A 14,178-nucleotide genomic window follows, 5' to 3' on the forward strand; every position below is an offset into this window, starting at 1 on the left:
CCTTGAATGGTGCTGCTCTTGTTGCATCTACATTGGGGGAAGAGAGGGTCGGCCTCTGCCCTGAACGGTGTGTGCGTCCCCACCTTTTGACAACCCAGCTCAGGAAGACAAACTCCACTGTGGACCGGGGTCTACGGCGCGCAGAGCTACCGGGCGTAGCACTGCCGGCTCCAGGCAGGCTGGCGCAGCATCCCCAGGCACTGTCTACCACTGACCGCAGTGCGCGCAGGCTCGGCAGCGGTTGTCCCGGCGACGGCGCGGCGCGGGCATCCCCGCGGCCCCTCCCCTGGGCGCACGCGCGCGACCTGGGCGCCATGGCTGCCGCGGTGGGCCCGAGGCCTGAAGCCGTGAGGCCGCAGTGGGTACCGCCTGAGCACGACCCTGCCGAGCCTGCGGCCGGGCTGGGCAATTGCGAGGACGCACCGGTCCGGCTGCTGTGCAAACCCCGCGGCATCTGCTCGCGCGCCTACTTCCTCGTGCTGATGGTGTTCGTGCACCTGTACCTGGGCAACGTGCTGGCGCTGCTGCTCTTTGTACACTACAGCAACGGCGACGAAAGCAGCGACCCCGGGCCCCAGCGCCGCGCCCCGGAACCCGAGCCCGCGACAACCTTGGCTCCCCTCACCCGGCTCGAGGGCATCAAGGTGAGGTTCCCCACCCCCTCCCCGCACCTCGCGGCGCTCCGGGCCCAGGGTGCAGCTCCCAGCCAGCGCAGCTCCCTGGCTGCCTCACGCGCACCCCACTCTTTCCCAGGTCAGGGAGCCTTTTCCTTCGGGCCGCGCGGCCTGGCTCCCAAGCTGTCCGATGTGACCCTTTCCCTTAGGTGGGGCACGAGCAGAAGGTCCAGCTGGTCGCCGACAGGCATCACTTCATCCGAACCCTCAGCCTCAAGCCACTGCTCTTCGGTAAGTCCGCTGGAGCTCCCGGGAGGTGTCAGGGGGCTGCTTTGCGGTGGCCGTCTTGAGGCTCATTTGGACTACGTGACTTTTGTTTTGAAAATGGATGCTTTCAGGTAGCTCCCGTTTTTTTCCATCTGGAGGTTTCCCAAAGTGAAGTACCCACCCCCACCTCCATAATAGGGTTGCAGAATGACCTTTCCACACTCCCCTCTCCGACCCCTATTCTCTGTAGCTGATCCTGTGACCCTGAGGCAAGTGTTCACGCGTTTCATTGAAATTCATTGAAACTGTCCGGGGACACTCCTTGTCACCTTTAATGCTGTCACGTTCTAGAATGGGGGAAGGGTGAGAGAAACTGATAACTGGTCCTTGCTGATCTCAGGCCCTGTGATCTGATGAGAAACAGGCTTTCCAGCTGTGGATGAACTGGTGCCCAGAAACCAGCCCCACGGAGGCATCGGCCTTTGCTACCAGCACTGCAATTCTTAGGATGGAGTTGTGTGTTCAGCGGTAGTCATCAAATCCTTGCAAGGCGGCCTCATTTGGAACCAGCATTTTAGCTCATTTCCTGACCTCTTTTGTTATATGTTAGGCTTGGTGTGATTGGTTCATTCAGTTTTTACAACCTGTGTGTGAGGTGGGTGAAAACCCCCTTTACAGGCTAGTGGGTGAGAAGGTGAGGCACAGAAAGCTGCAGTTGCTTGGCCAGGTTCATGCAGGTAGTGGTGACGCTAGGGTTCAGACCCAGGCAGCCTGCTTCTAAAGCCAGCGTGCTAGCTGCGAAGCTCTGAAGTCCTTCCAGGACCACCAGTCCACAACGTGGGGGCCCCCTGACCCATGACTTTGCCCAGGATAGGTTTTCCCAGCCCAGCACTGGATGCCCAGCCTCAGTGACCCACTTACCTGCAGACCCAGACTGTTCCTGGCCACTGGAGGACGGAGTGGGCTCGGAGATTTAAGGAGGGGGCTGGGGACCATCACGGCACTGCATCTGAGCACACACCATTACCCCTGGAGCAGAGGACCCTGCTTGGGGATTATGCCTAGACCCCTGCAAACGATTTCATTTGCATGCTGTCTGAGGGGAATAGGTTATTGACCTTAGCCCTATTGTGGGAGGGGCCCTAAAAGGTTGTTGTTATCATTACTATTGCATGATGTTAAAGTCTGTGTCAAGCACTATTTTAGGCACTGGGGACACAGCATTGACCAAAATAGGAAACAAACAAAAACATTGGAAGCTGACATTCAGATGAGCAGACAGACAATAAATAAACTAATAAATAAATACGCATGGTGTGTCAGATGATAATAAGTGATCACAGACAGGTAAGGCAGAATTTCAAGTGGGGTCGAGACTCTTAATAGGATGGCCAGGGCTGTCCTCCGTGATCAAAGTATTTAAGCAAAGACCTGCAGGCGCTATGGGATCAAACCAGGCTGCAATTCGGGAAAGGGTGATTGAGGCCAAGAGAACAACGCTCACCTCACCCCGTTACCTTGACATGGCCATGACCAGACACCCCTGAGGGGGTCGTGCTTTATCTCCTCAGCCTTCTTGGGATGAGTATATACTCAATTCAGATGTGTCTTCGGTTAAGTGAGCCATGAGGACTTAATTGCCACCCCAACCCCCAAACATGCGTCTTACTGCATCAAAGTCCTGCGAAGCAGAGAATGGGAAACCCAGAACGGAAGTCACCAAGAGTAAATTACGGGAAGCAGAAGAGATGTGACAGAAGGTAAAGTGGCTATGGCTCTGAGATCTATCCGATGGATCTGTTTCTGCAAGTTACAAAGGGCACGATTAGGCGAAGTGGGAAGCTGCAGGAAGAACTTCCCTCCAGACTCTTACATCACCTTTGAGTCTATTGGTGGAAGGTGTCCCAGGTTTTACCCAGAAAGCCCTGGGGCTTGCTGCTTGTGAAATGAGGTGAGACCAGTGCAGACCAGATCACAGACTACAAGATGTCCAGCTGAGAGGGAAACCGCACAGGAGGGAGTGTCCAAGGAGGGGCAGCTCCTGACAGCTGTGGTGTTGGATGAATCCACAGAAGGAAGCCTGCCCCCTAGAAGGAGCAGCGTCTGTCTGTCTTCTGTGCCTGCCCGTCCATCCATCCACTGTCGCCCTAAAGAGTCAGGGAGGCCCAGAGGGGAGTAGGCCTGCTGTTGGCACTGCCACCTCTGCCCTGCTGCTCTTGGCTCCAAGTCTGACCCACCAGCCTCAGGGGCCCAAGATGCCAGAACTCCAAGGGCGGGGGTTCAGGATATAAGCTGGGGTATGGGGGATGGCTGGGTTCTACCCGAGGTGCCTCCATCTCCACGGAAGTGCTCCCCACCACTTGCAGCCTCCCTTTAGGGAACATTTCTTGTTTCCCGCCCTTGTTCCCAGAGACATTGAGCATGTGGGACCCAGGCCACAAAAGTTTCATCCCAATTTCCTGGCAAATGCCTGCTTGACTGTGGTAGGCATTTCCCCAGGGTTTGGACCTCTGTTCGGTGCGGAAGCCAGATGCTGCAGTTCTGAGTCATTGTCACCTCTCTGGGAACATGGCTTTCTTTCACGTGGCTCACTTCTCCCTCCACCCCACCCCACACTCATTTTGTAGCTAAATAGATCAGACCTCATCACTCCCTTCCTTAAAAGTCTCCAAGATTTCCCATTTCACTCCTAAGTCTCATTTGGCGCCCCAGGCCCTCACCTCTCTGACCTCATCTCCTACCCTCCCTGACTTACTCCCTGCTGATTCGTGGACGCCAAGCTCATTGCAGCCTCCGGGCCTTGGTGTGTGCTTTTCCCTCCACCCGCAGGCTCCACCAGGCCTCTGCTCACACATCCCCTCCTCAGAGACCTCTCTTGACCTCAAACTTGTCATAAGGGGTTTACAGGCGCTTAAGAGGTTGCATCCACTTGCGTGCTTTCTCTCAGCACTCAGCATGGTTGAAAACCGTCTTCTGTATTTAATTTGTGTCACTTGTGCCTCTGCCCCTAAAGATGAGCTGCAGGCGTAGGAGGCCGGACTTGTTCTGGCTGTGTGTCCAGCAGCCAGAGTCCTGTCTACCAATCATTACTGGCCAGCTGGAGGGGTTTCCTGGGCACTCAGCCAGTCCAGCACCTGCCTGCTTGCTCAGAGTGGCCTCCACGCCTCCCCCCACCCCGCAGGCACCCTCTTCAAGAACAGCAGGGGGCACTTCCAGTGGGCTAGCAAGAGTTTTAATCTGTTTTTTTCTTCACTGTTTAAGATAAATGAGTGGTTGACACCAGGACACAAAACTGTTTTAAAACCATGACTAGTTTATCATAGGAGTTCTCAATTTATTCTTTTGTGGCTTAAGAAAACAGTTAGGCAGCTACTTAAGACCACTGTGCTCCTGGTAAACACTGGAGGCCCAGAAGTGGGGAAGGACTGTTAGCCTGTCTGTTCGTTCAGGTTTCCAAGCAACTTGAAGCAGTTTTCTGTGTGAACACCTCCCCCGCCCCACCTGCTGTTCCCCGGGCCTGCTGCTTGGCAGAACTAGACCACTAAAGGTCAGGTGGGTGCAACTGAGTCTGTCTAGCTGGGGCCTGACCAGCAGAATCGGGCCCAGGGTACACGTAGCCCAAGGCTTCGTGCCTCCCCTGAAGCGAAGCTTGGGGTGCTGGGGCTTGTAGGCAGTAGCAGGGCATTAGCCAGGCTGTCATCCGAGGTCTAGAAAGGACAAAAAGGTCTTGCCTGCCCAGCACACATAGCCGACAGAGCGGGCCCGCCTTTGGTCTGGGTAGGGCACTACCAGCTCAGGGAGCGGCCCCTAGCCGTGACCATGGAAATGGGCTTCGGCCCTGCTTGAGCAGCTTGTGGGTGAGCCTTGGAGCTTTGCGGGACTCTGACCTGCAAATACCCGTGGGGGTAGCACAAAGAGGGCTCTGTGTCCAGGAGGGCACACAGCCAGCTTGGCTACCACAAAGGCCATGGCTACCAGGGCTCAGGCTCTCGCTGCCTGTGTTAGCCGCTGTTCTGGGCACTGGTGATGGTCCTACCTGTATACAGTCAGCTGCAGATTTTGGTGGCCCGGGCTCCAAGCATAGGCCACGGTTACCAGCAGCTGGGGCCCTGCACCTCCCCACTCAGCACATAGGTCCCTGCATGTCTTCCACGCAGGAGATTGTGCACGCATGTGGCATCCAGCTGCAGCCAGCGTCACAGAGTGGGTGCCAGCTCCGCAGGGGCCAGCGGGCCTGCCCTCAGCACCTCTAGCCGGCAGTCCAGGCCCAAGTCTAAGGGGCCAGAGGATGACCGGTTGCTCGTTCCGGGAGAGCCTAAACTTCACTGTTGAATGGGGTCAGAGGGGCAGGGTGATGAGGGGTGGTGAGGGGAGCCTCTTGAGAGCATCCCGTCTCTTCCACCATTGAACCCTGTTGTCTGAGGCTCTGCCCATGGAATCCTGGACCTGGAGAAGGGCTCTTCTCTTAAATGCCACCCCCCTCCTTAGCAGATTTTTGTTTTAGCAAAGTCCCGAGCTTATTAAAGAGATTTATTTTTTTTTTAGCTCTAACCAGGCATAGCATTTGGGTAGCCTCTCTTTTGTTGGTCTTAGCACCAAGCAGGGGGCTGGAATGAAGGCATGTGTAACGTCCGCTGTGCGCTAGGGGCTCACTGATGTCCCTGGTGCAGAGCCTGTCCAGGACCTCCTTGGAGGAACGGGCCCCCTGCAACTCACAGTCCCTGCAGCTGGCTCGGGGCACTAGTGGGGGGGGGCGGTGAAGGGGGGTAGGAGACTGAGTGAGGCTCCCACCAGGCCACAGGGGTGGGTAGGCGGTGGGGCCATCAGCGCAGGTCCCCCCCACCCCTGCCGGGCTGTGGGCGGCCCCTTTCCCACCAGAGATTCATTTGCCTGATTCCCAGGGGGAGTGACTAGAAAGGGTGGGGTTGAGGGGAGGCAAGAGCAGCCTAGAAGCCGAGCAGAGACAGGGGTGGCCAGGGCAGGAGCCCTAGGAGATGGCCGCCACGCAGAGGCCCTGGCCTGAGGGAAAGCGTCTGCAGTGCGGGATGGCCGGCCAGGGGTAGCCGTAGCAGGCTGCGACGGGAGCACAGCTGGCCTGCACGACCTTACACAGGCTGCGTGTAGATAACCCTGCGGGAAGGGAGCGGGGTGCCCTAGACCACTGGCCGGTCTTGGCACTCCGTGGTTGCTGGGCAACAACACCTGGTCACCTAGCAACAGCCCAGCACAATCGTTTTTTCTGCTTGCTGGAATCTCCACCCTCAGCCCTGCATTCCCCCAGACAACACTACTATCTTCTATCCGCCCCCCACCTCCCCGCTTGCTCCCCTAGCCTGGGCTGCTTTGCCCTTTCCAGCGGCCCCCCCTCCTCCAGCTGGGAGGACAGCTAGTGCCTGGGCGAGGTTGTGGGAGGGGTCCTGCACTCTGGGCCTCCTTTCTCGATCTTGGACTAGAAGAGCCGTGCCCTCCCTCCCACTTGTCCTGAAAGGCCTGCGGGGCACTGCGGTTTCTGGCCAAGGCTGGGGTTGGCAGAGTACTGGGCCCCCATGCTGAGGTTCTGAAAGAGTCCACCCAGTGTAGCTGCTGCTGGCAGGGTCACCCTGGGGCTCTGAGGAGGGCCCTCGCTCTGCCGAAAAGGGACTCAGGGGACTGGTATTCACAGGATAGGTTAGGCTGGGGGAGAGGGGTCAGCCCTGCCATCTCTGGGAGAAAAGGCCACCCAGGGAGCCCTGGCTCCATCTCTTGCCAGGACCCCTTGGGTAGACTGTTTCTACATTTGCTGGAGAGGGGCTCCGAGCGCCCAGCCAAAAGCAGCCTGCTGCTTGCCCAACCTTGACATTTAAGAGCCCTTGATGATTTGTGGGTCCAGACCAAGGCAGCTCACCATGGGTGGTCCTCTGGACACCTGCTCCCCTCTGCCAGGAAAACCCTGACAAAAAATCCTTCGTCTTCCTCCCTGCCCCCATCAGCACTCGGCACTGAGAGGCACCCAGCTGTGGTTAGTGAAGAGCGGCCAGCACAGGTCCTGGCTGAGGAGAGGCCCCACCCTCACCTGGAAGCCTCCCTCCCTTGAGCCCTACCTGTTGAGGCACACCAGGGCAAAGAGGGAGCAGAGGAAGAGGGGGCATCAGGGTGGCAGTCCCTGGCCAGCAGGGGCAGCCAGCTAGCTGGCTGACTGCTGGGTGGCCTCGGCCACTGTGTCATGGTCCAACAAGCTGGGGAGCCACATCTCTGTGGCCAATGTCGTGGCATAGCACTGTGGCTTGGGGGTGGGCATGCCCCTGCCACACTGTCACGTCACAGCACCACCAGTGCACCAGAAGCCACAGCCCTCCAGCCATCTCCTGCTTTCTCTGCCTTGGCCTTAATGGACTGCAGTTGAAGGCTTTAAAAGAAGAGCTGTACCCCCCACCCCAGGGGCTTGGGCCCCCCGGTGGGGCTCCAGCATGCTGGCCTGGGCTGCTGCATTTGCTTAGCATACATGGGGGCCTGTAGAAGTGGGTGGCATCTCCTTTGGGCCTGCGGATTACAGCGCCTAATAAACTGAAGAAACCTGGGCCTGTGCTTTCTTTTCTTTTTCTGGTGTATTTTTTAAGCTACCAGGAGGCAGCTCTGTTCATTGGCAATTTGCTCTGAGTCCTTGTCCTGCAGCGCTGCCCTCTCGGTGGCTGACACAGCCTTTCTGGGTTTGCCGGGGTGGGGGTCTTTGTCCTGTCCCCAGTGCCATTGCATCTGAGTCACCTATCCACGGAGCTCAGTGCGGTCATGAGCTCGGGTTCTGGAGTACCACAGCCTGGGTGGCCCTTTTGTCCTCCTCAGGCTGATGTCTCCGTGCTTGGGGTTCCTTGAGGGGAGGAAGGGCACATTAATGGGGTGTTGCTCACTTTTTAGCGCTAAGCACACAGGTTAAGGACTCGAGGGCAGCATGCCTAGGACAGGACAGAGCCTGCTTCTGAAATGTGAGCTGCAGTGGTTGCTGTTTCAAAACCTCTCCAGTCCTGGCTGAGTGGCCATTTCCCTTCCTCTCGGCAATGGCTGGAACTTCCTGCTGGGAGTGTAGCCCAGAGAAGTAGCAGACCACCCTGCAGGGGTTCTGAGGGTTGCTGGTGGCGGTGGCAGTGGTGACTGTGGCAGTGGTGGCAGCATGGTCTGTTGCTTTTGTGGCCTTCTTGTCCCTGGACTGAGGAAGTCCTCTCTCCCAGAAACACGGGAAGGAAACAAAGCCCGAGCTCCTGTTCTGGAAGTGCCTGTGGGCCTGCGGTGGGGCGTCCAGCCACTGGGACCAAGACCCAGCCTGGCTTGGGGACTTAGAGGCATGGAGCAGGCGTTCAGTTACATTTACTCCCAAAGCAAAGGACACCTGGGGTATCTTCTTAGAGCATACGCCAAACACCTGAGTGGCCCCCACTGACCTCCCGGCAGCTCGGCCCTGGCCAGATGGCCAGCGCCCACTTGTGCAGCAGAATGGAGGGCAAGGACGGGCCTAGAGCACTCAGTGTCTTGCTCTTTGTTTTTATTTGAATAATGCTGGAAAGCAAAAGTGAAAGCAAAAACCAGTCACCATCCTGCACTTTTTAAATATATACCAAGTAAGAAGTGGAGGTCAACCCTCTGCTCTTCAGGTTCGCCCTCTGGCCTTTGCCCTCCCCCCCGCCCCCCACCCAGGTGGGTTAGCCCAGACCCAGATGAGCCCCAGCTTGGCCCCTGGAAACCATGTGCTCTCGGCATCAAAGAGAGAAGCCCCGCATCCCAAATGCTGGCTGGCCTGCAGGACAGCCTGAAGTTGGTGTCACAGTCCAGAGCAGATGGGGAGGGGTGTGTGAAGTTCTCCTGACCTGGTGACCACCAGGGAGTTACCAGGAACCCTGTAGAGAGGAAGGCACAGGGTCCATCCGTGCCCTTGCTTGGTCCTTGGCCTCACGCACCTCCTCTTCTGGCAGAAGTCCCTGGCTTCCTGAGTGATGAGGAGTGCCGGCTCATCATCCACCTGGCACAGATGAAGGGGTTACAGCGCAGCCAGATCCTGCCCACTGAAGAGTACGAGGAGGCGATGGGCACCATGCAGGTCAGCCAGCTGGACCTCTTCCGGCTGCTGGACCAGAACCATGATGGTCGCCTGCAGCTCCGTGAGGTTGGGACTGAAGTAGGCATGGGGGAGGGTTAGGGGGTACAGAATTGTCTTTCTGGTGGCTAGGTCACTTGTCCCGCTCAGCCCTGGCCCCAAGTCGGGTGCCTCCTCACATCAGCATGCCCAAACCCAGGGTTTCCCTTCTTCTCTGGAGAGCTCCTTGTTGCCCTGGGACCCCAGGAGATAGCAGGAGAGTCCTCCTGGGGGTGATGGCATGTATTGCTACAGTTGCTGGGTGCTGTGCCACACCTGTGGTCTGGATTCCTGGCTGCCGTGGCAAGGAGCCCCATGGAACTCATGGTGTATGGGGTGGCGGCTCTGAGAGGCCAGGCGTCTGCACCTCTCTGCATGTCTCTCACCCAGGCTTCCCAGGAGAGGGCTCGGTGGGCTGTGGGGTCCCTTGCCTACACAGAGTGGCCCTGGCCCTCAGGGCTCTCGACTATCTCCCTGGCCTTCCCAGATGCCACCGGACCTCCCTACTTTTCCTCACCAGCTCAGGGACTGTAGGCTTTTCCTGTGTCCTCACCCACGCCCTGTCACCTGAACCCTGAGCCCCGTGGCAATTACTAGGCGCTGTCTGTGCCCTGGTGGCTCTCCATCACTGGGGCCACCCCATGGCGGGCCACCTTGTGCTTTAGGTCCTGGCCCAGACTCGCCTGGGAAGTGGGCGGTGGATGACTCCAGAGAACATTCAGGAGATGTACTCAGCGATGAAGGCTGACCCTGATGGTGACGGTGAGCTCTTACCTCTCTGCGGTCCATCCCCCAGCCAGGGTAGAGCAGCCAGAGGCAAGGAGGTGAGGATCCCGCCTTGCCCTCACCCTCAGGGAAGAGGCTGGAGCCATACCCTCCCATTCCCGTAGGTGACAGTGGAGGGCAGTTCTCTGAGACCCTTTTGACCTCATTAGTTAGAGCCCGAGGTGCGGGAGCCGCAGTTGTGGTGGGCAGAGGGCACAGTGGGTAAAGTGGGAGCAAAGGGGCACAGAGGCCAGCTTGAGCTAGGTCGTTCACCCTGCTCCATCGGCCTCTCTGCAGCCAGGCACAGGGTCCGCCCCAGAAGACTACCTCCGAGTCCGACCAAGGCCTCCCTTGCCTTCCTCTCGCCCACCTGGCGCCATTCTGACCTTCGGGGCCGATGTGGATGGGGGCTGTCATGTAGGCACCCTGCCCCACGCATGTTTAGGCATAACCCTTAGGAGGTTTCTGAAGTAGAAGCATCACTCTCATGCCCAAGTGAAGAAGATACAACAGTCAAACAGGACTTGGAAGAATGACCTTGTAGCTGGTGAACCCAGAGTGAAGAGTCTGTCCGGGACCTGCAGCTAGAGTGGCACCCTGCTGCCTCTGCCCCCGTACAGAGCTGGTGGGGTGTGCCCCATTCTCAGAGAATTCTGGGCCAAAGGGTGGAAAGTGTTTCCTCTGGGGCACACAGAATATATGGACTGAAGAGAGCAGCTTCGGTTCCAGAACCCCAGGAGGGTGGAGCCCCTGCTCCGTGGGTTGGGCAGGAACAGGGGAGCGCTCTGGCTTTCTGTGCCAAGGTCAGCTGGTAACCTGGCAGGCAGGACTGACCAGGCATAGCCATCCAGGATGGGACCTGAGGTCACGAAGAAACTTCTGGAGCCTGGCCTTACCGTACACCCTGTGGTGTGGAAGGCCCTGGACAAAGGCAGCACCGGCTGCTCTCTTCACCCTCCACAGGACCCTGGACGGCCACCACACTCTGTAGAGCCAGGTTGGAGGGCCAAGGACAGTCGGTGCCCCAGGGCCCTGGCCATAGAGTTCAGACCTCCTGTGGAGATCCTGCTCTGGCCAGCCTAGCAGGGGTTGGGCTTCTTCCTTCTGGGGGCCATATCAGGGCTCAAACTGAGGAAGTGAACTTCTCTAGGTCTTCCTGTGACAGAAAGCAGGCTCATTTGACCAGAGTCCAGTTTGGGGACAAGTGCAAAAGGCCCCCCAGGGCAGGTAGGAAAGTGCAGCCTGCTGCGGGGCCTCGCCGTGGGGGCTCCACGGGCACTGACGGTGGGTGCCCCGTGTAGGGGTGCTGAGCCTGCAGGAGTTCTCCGCCATGGACCTTCGGGATTTCCACAAGTACATGCGGAGGCACAAGGCGGAGTCCAGCGAGCTGGTGCGCAACAGCCACCACACGTGGCTCTACCAGGGGGAAGGTGCCCACCACGTCATGCGTTCCATCCGCCAGAGGTGAGCGCCTGAGGCTGTCCTCCCTGGTGCCGGGGCAGAAGGCCCTGCAGGACCCCCACAGAAGCCCTTGGCTGGGCGGAGAGGACAAAATCAATAAGCCAACTCAGGATTAAGTTCCACTTGTTAGACCAGCATTGGGACCCATTGAGAGACAGGCAATTAACAAAAGCAAATCAACCCTAACTGTGCGCAACAGTGTACATCTGGGATTAGAAATAGATTGAATGTTTGTTTTCTGCTAATTAGAGAAATGACCTCTTATCTCCATCCACCGGACCTCCTGCTCCTGAGCAGCCAGGGGTTTTAGATAAACTACCTGGGGGGTGTCCCCCACCCAATTTGGTACAAAGCACATCTTTGCCACCCAGTGGGTGTCTCTGGCAACCAGGGAGAAGGGCTCAGCATGAGTGACCTCTTCCTGCTCCTACAGAACCAGTCTGGTGTGACTTAAGGGGCTTCCGGGGGAGGTGGGCAGGGGCAGGGCTTGTGGCAGCTCCTTCAGGGTGCCACCTTGCATGAGGCCGACCACCCGAATGCCTGCTGCCCACCAGGGTGCTGCGCCTCACCCGCCTGTCACCTGAGATCGTGGAGCTCAGCGAGCCTTTGCAGGTTGTGAGGTACCGAGAGGGAGGCCACTACCATGCCCACGTGGACAGCGGGCCTGTGTACCCGGAGACCATCTGCTCCCACACGAAGCTGGTAGCCAACGAGTCTGTGCCCTTCGAGACATCCTGCCGGCAAGTAACTCTCACCCGAGGGCTGATTTCAACTCCCAGACCAGACACGCCCATGTCTTAAGCCCAGCCCTGCCCTGCGGGCCTGTCCTTGGCCTAGGGCCAGCAGAGCACTGGGCCATCCTGGTCAAGGATACTCCTACCTCTGTCCCCCAGGTTGTTTACCAAGTGTCAGGAAAGGGGTGGCCATCTTGTCTCAGTGGCCAGGCTGAGGTACCCACAGACACTGAGACTGGTCCCCAGGGCTCTGAGGCAATGGACAGGGCAAGGCCGCAACCCAGGTCTTTCTGCCCACGCCCTAGGTGTTGACCCTGCCTCCGCTGCTGGCCGCCTCAGGTCCCTTTAAAGCTGTGTCCCGCTCCTCTGCCAAGGCACGGAGGCAGGTCTCCCCTCTTCCTGTGGCTGCTCTGGCTCAGCCCCTTCTAGTCACAAGCAGTCATTCTGCATGACCTTGCTGCTTCTGCTAGCCTACCTTTCCCAGGTGGCCCTTGGTCAGGGCCATGTAATTTAATTGCACCTGTGAACGTGGCCACAAAAAGCTTGGCGACACACACCAAGACACCAGGTGGAAAGAATGGGCTAAAGACAACTTGGTGCTGACCTGCCCTGTTAGCACTAGTCCCAGCCTGCCCCTCTGGCCCCTGGGGACCTGGGCAGCTTCTCCTGCCTGCAGGTTAAGTCCCTGGGCGTGTCCACAGCTGGGGACGTGCTCAGCAGCCCCCCTGTCTTGCAGCTACATGACAGTGCTGTTTTATTTGAACAACGTCACCGGTGGGGGAGAGACCGTCTTCCCTGTAGCAGACAACAGAACCTACGACGAAATGGTAAGAGCCAACCAGGCTGTTACTTGGGTGGGATGGCAGGGCCTTGGGCAAATGTGGTAATTCCCCTCCAGACCTGGGATGAGGGCCCAAGTGGTCCCCTGGGCACGTCTCTTTGATTTCCCTCTGGCTACCTGGCCTTGGCTCCTGGCCATACAACGGGGGCAGCTTGAAAACCTGACTGCCCTGCCGCCCACAGAGTCTGATTCAGGATGACGTTGACCTCCGTGACACTCGGAGGCATTGTGACAAGGGGAACCTTCGTGTCAAACCCCAGCAGGGCACAGCAGTGTTCTGGTACAACTATCTACCAGATGGGCAAGGTGAGGGCCTTTGGCTCGGCCAGGAGTGCCTTCTGAGGGAAGCCTGCCTTCATCCAGCCCCAACTAGCCCCCTGGTGGGCTGTTTGTGACCATCCTACAAATGGTTTTCTGCGCTCCGAGTGCCTCCCCGAAACCACCCTCAGTGGCTCTGGCAGCCTGCACCTGTGCAGCCTCCCGGGTTATCTCCACCCCAGTGATTCCCTGGTGCCCTAGCCTTCCAGTTGGCTGGGACCAGGGACACATCCCTTACCCATCAAGGCTGGGAACGGGTCTGGGCAGGCTTGGCAACAAGAAAGCTGGTTTCAGAGGGCCAGTGGTGTTGGGAAGGCATTAGTCAGTGAGAGATGCTGAGCTCCTAAGGAGCCCCTTTGGGGCCAGATGTTTGCTACCAAAGGTGTGCACAGCTGGGCCACCCTTGCTGTGCCCTTCGGCTGTATGAGGCCAGGTCAGGTCAGCCCAGCCTAGTTTCTCTCCGGCCCCCTCTCTTGCTCACACCATCCTCCTCTTCTAGGTTGGGTGGGCGACGTGGACGACTACTCGCTGCACGGGGGCTGCCTGGTAACTCGTGGTACTAAGTGGATCGCTAACAACTGGATCAACGTGGACCCCAGCCGAGCGCGGCAGGCGCTGTTCCAGCAGGAGATGGCGCGCCTGGCTCGCGAAGGTGGCGCCGACTCGCAGCCAGAGTGGGCCCTGGACCGGGCCTACCGCGACGCGCGCGTGGAGCTCTGAGGGAAGTGTCGGTCCCGGCTCCCAGCCGCAGGTCGCCCGCCGCCTAAGGTTGGGGACCCTGCAGCCCTCTGTCCAGCTTCAGGCCAAATATCTGGCCGATGTCCTGCCCATCCCTGCCTCCAGCCGCGATTAGGGCACAGCACCAATATTCATGTTATTTATTGTATACAGACTCATGCCGCCCTGTCAAATAAAACCACACGGCTTTGAGCCGCCGGGCCGAAGAGCTCGGGATGGTGGGAGGCGGCGTGGGGACGGGGAGCAGGGAGGCTGCCGGTGGCCCTCGGCGAGCGTCACGTGAGGGGGTGGGGCGATGGCGGCCCGACCAATCGTGAGCTGGATTGCATGGGGCGGAGG

The 14,178-nt window shown here is 58.5% G+C and overlaps 1 protein-coding gene across 2 annotated transcripts; it reads left to right on the forward strand.

Annotated features, from left to right (window-relative positions):
* Positions 1 to 290: 290 nt before the first annotated feature.
* Positions 291 to 14,031, forward strand: P4HTM (prolyl 4-hydroxylase, transmembrane). 2 transcript variants are annotated; one of them, XM_045199939.3, is made up of 9 exons: positions 291 to 644; positions 824 to 905; positions 8,822 to 9,012; positions 9,648 to 9,744; positions 11,049 to 11,211; positions 11,763 to 11,948; positions 12,679 to 12,769; positions 12,966 to 13,089; positions 13,601 to 14,031. In XM_045199939.3, exons 1-9 carry the CDS (start codon positions 315 to 317, stop codon positions 13,819 to 13,821), a joined length of 1,485 nt encoding a protein of 494 aa, XP_045055874.2. In that variant the 5' UTR covers positions 291 to 314; the 3' UTR covers positions 13,822 to 14,031. The 2 variants fall into 2 exon arrangements, with proteins under 2 accessions (XP_045055874.2, XP_071078256.1); XM_071222155.1 differs by having other exon boundaries at positions 8,822 to 8,946.
* The last annotated feature ends 147 nt before the right edge of the window (positions 14,032 to 14,178 follow it).

Source organism: Desmodus rotundus, chromosome 8, assembly GCF_022682495.2.
Source record: "Desmodus rotundus isolate HL8 chromosome 8, HLdesRot8A.1, whole genome shotgun sequence".
In the NCBI taxonomy this organism is placed as follows: domain Eukaryota; kingdom Metazoa; phylum Chordata; class Mammalia; order Chiroptera; family Phyllostomidae; genus Desmodus; species Desmodus rotundus.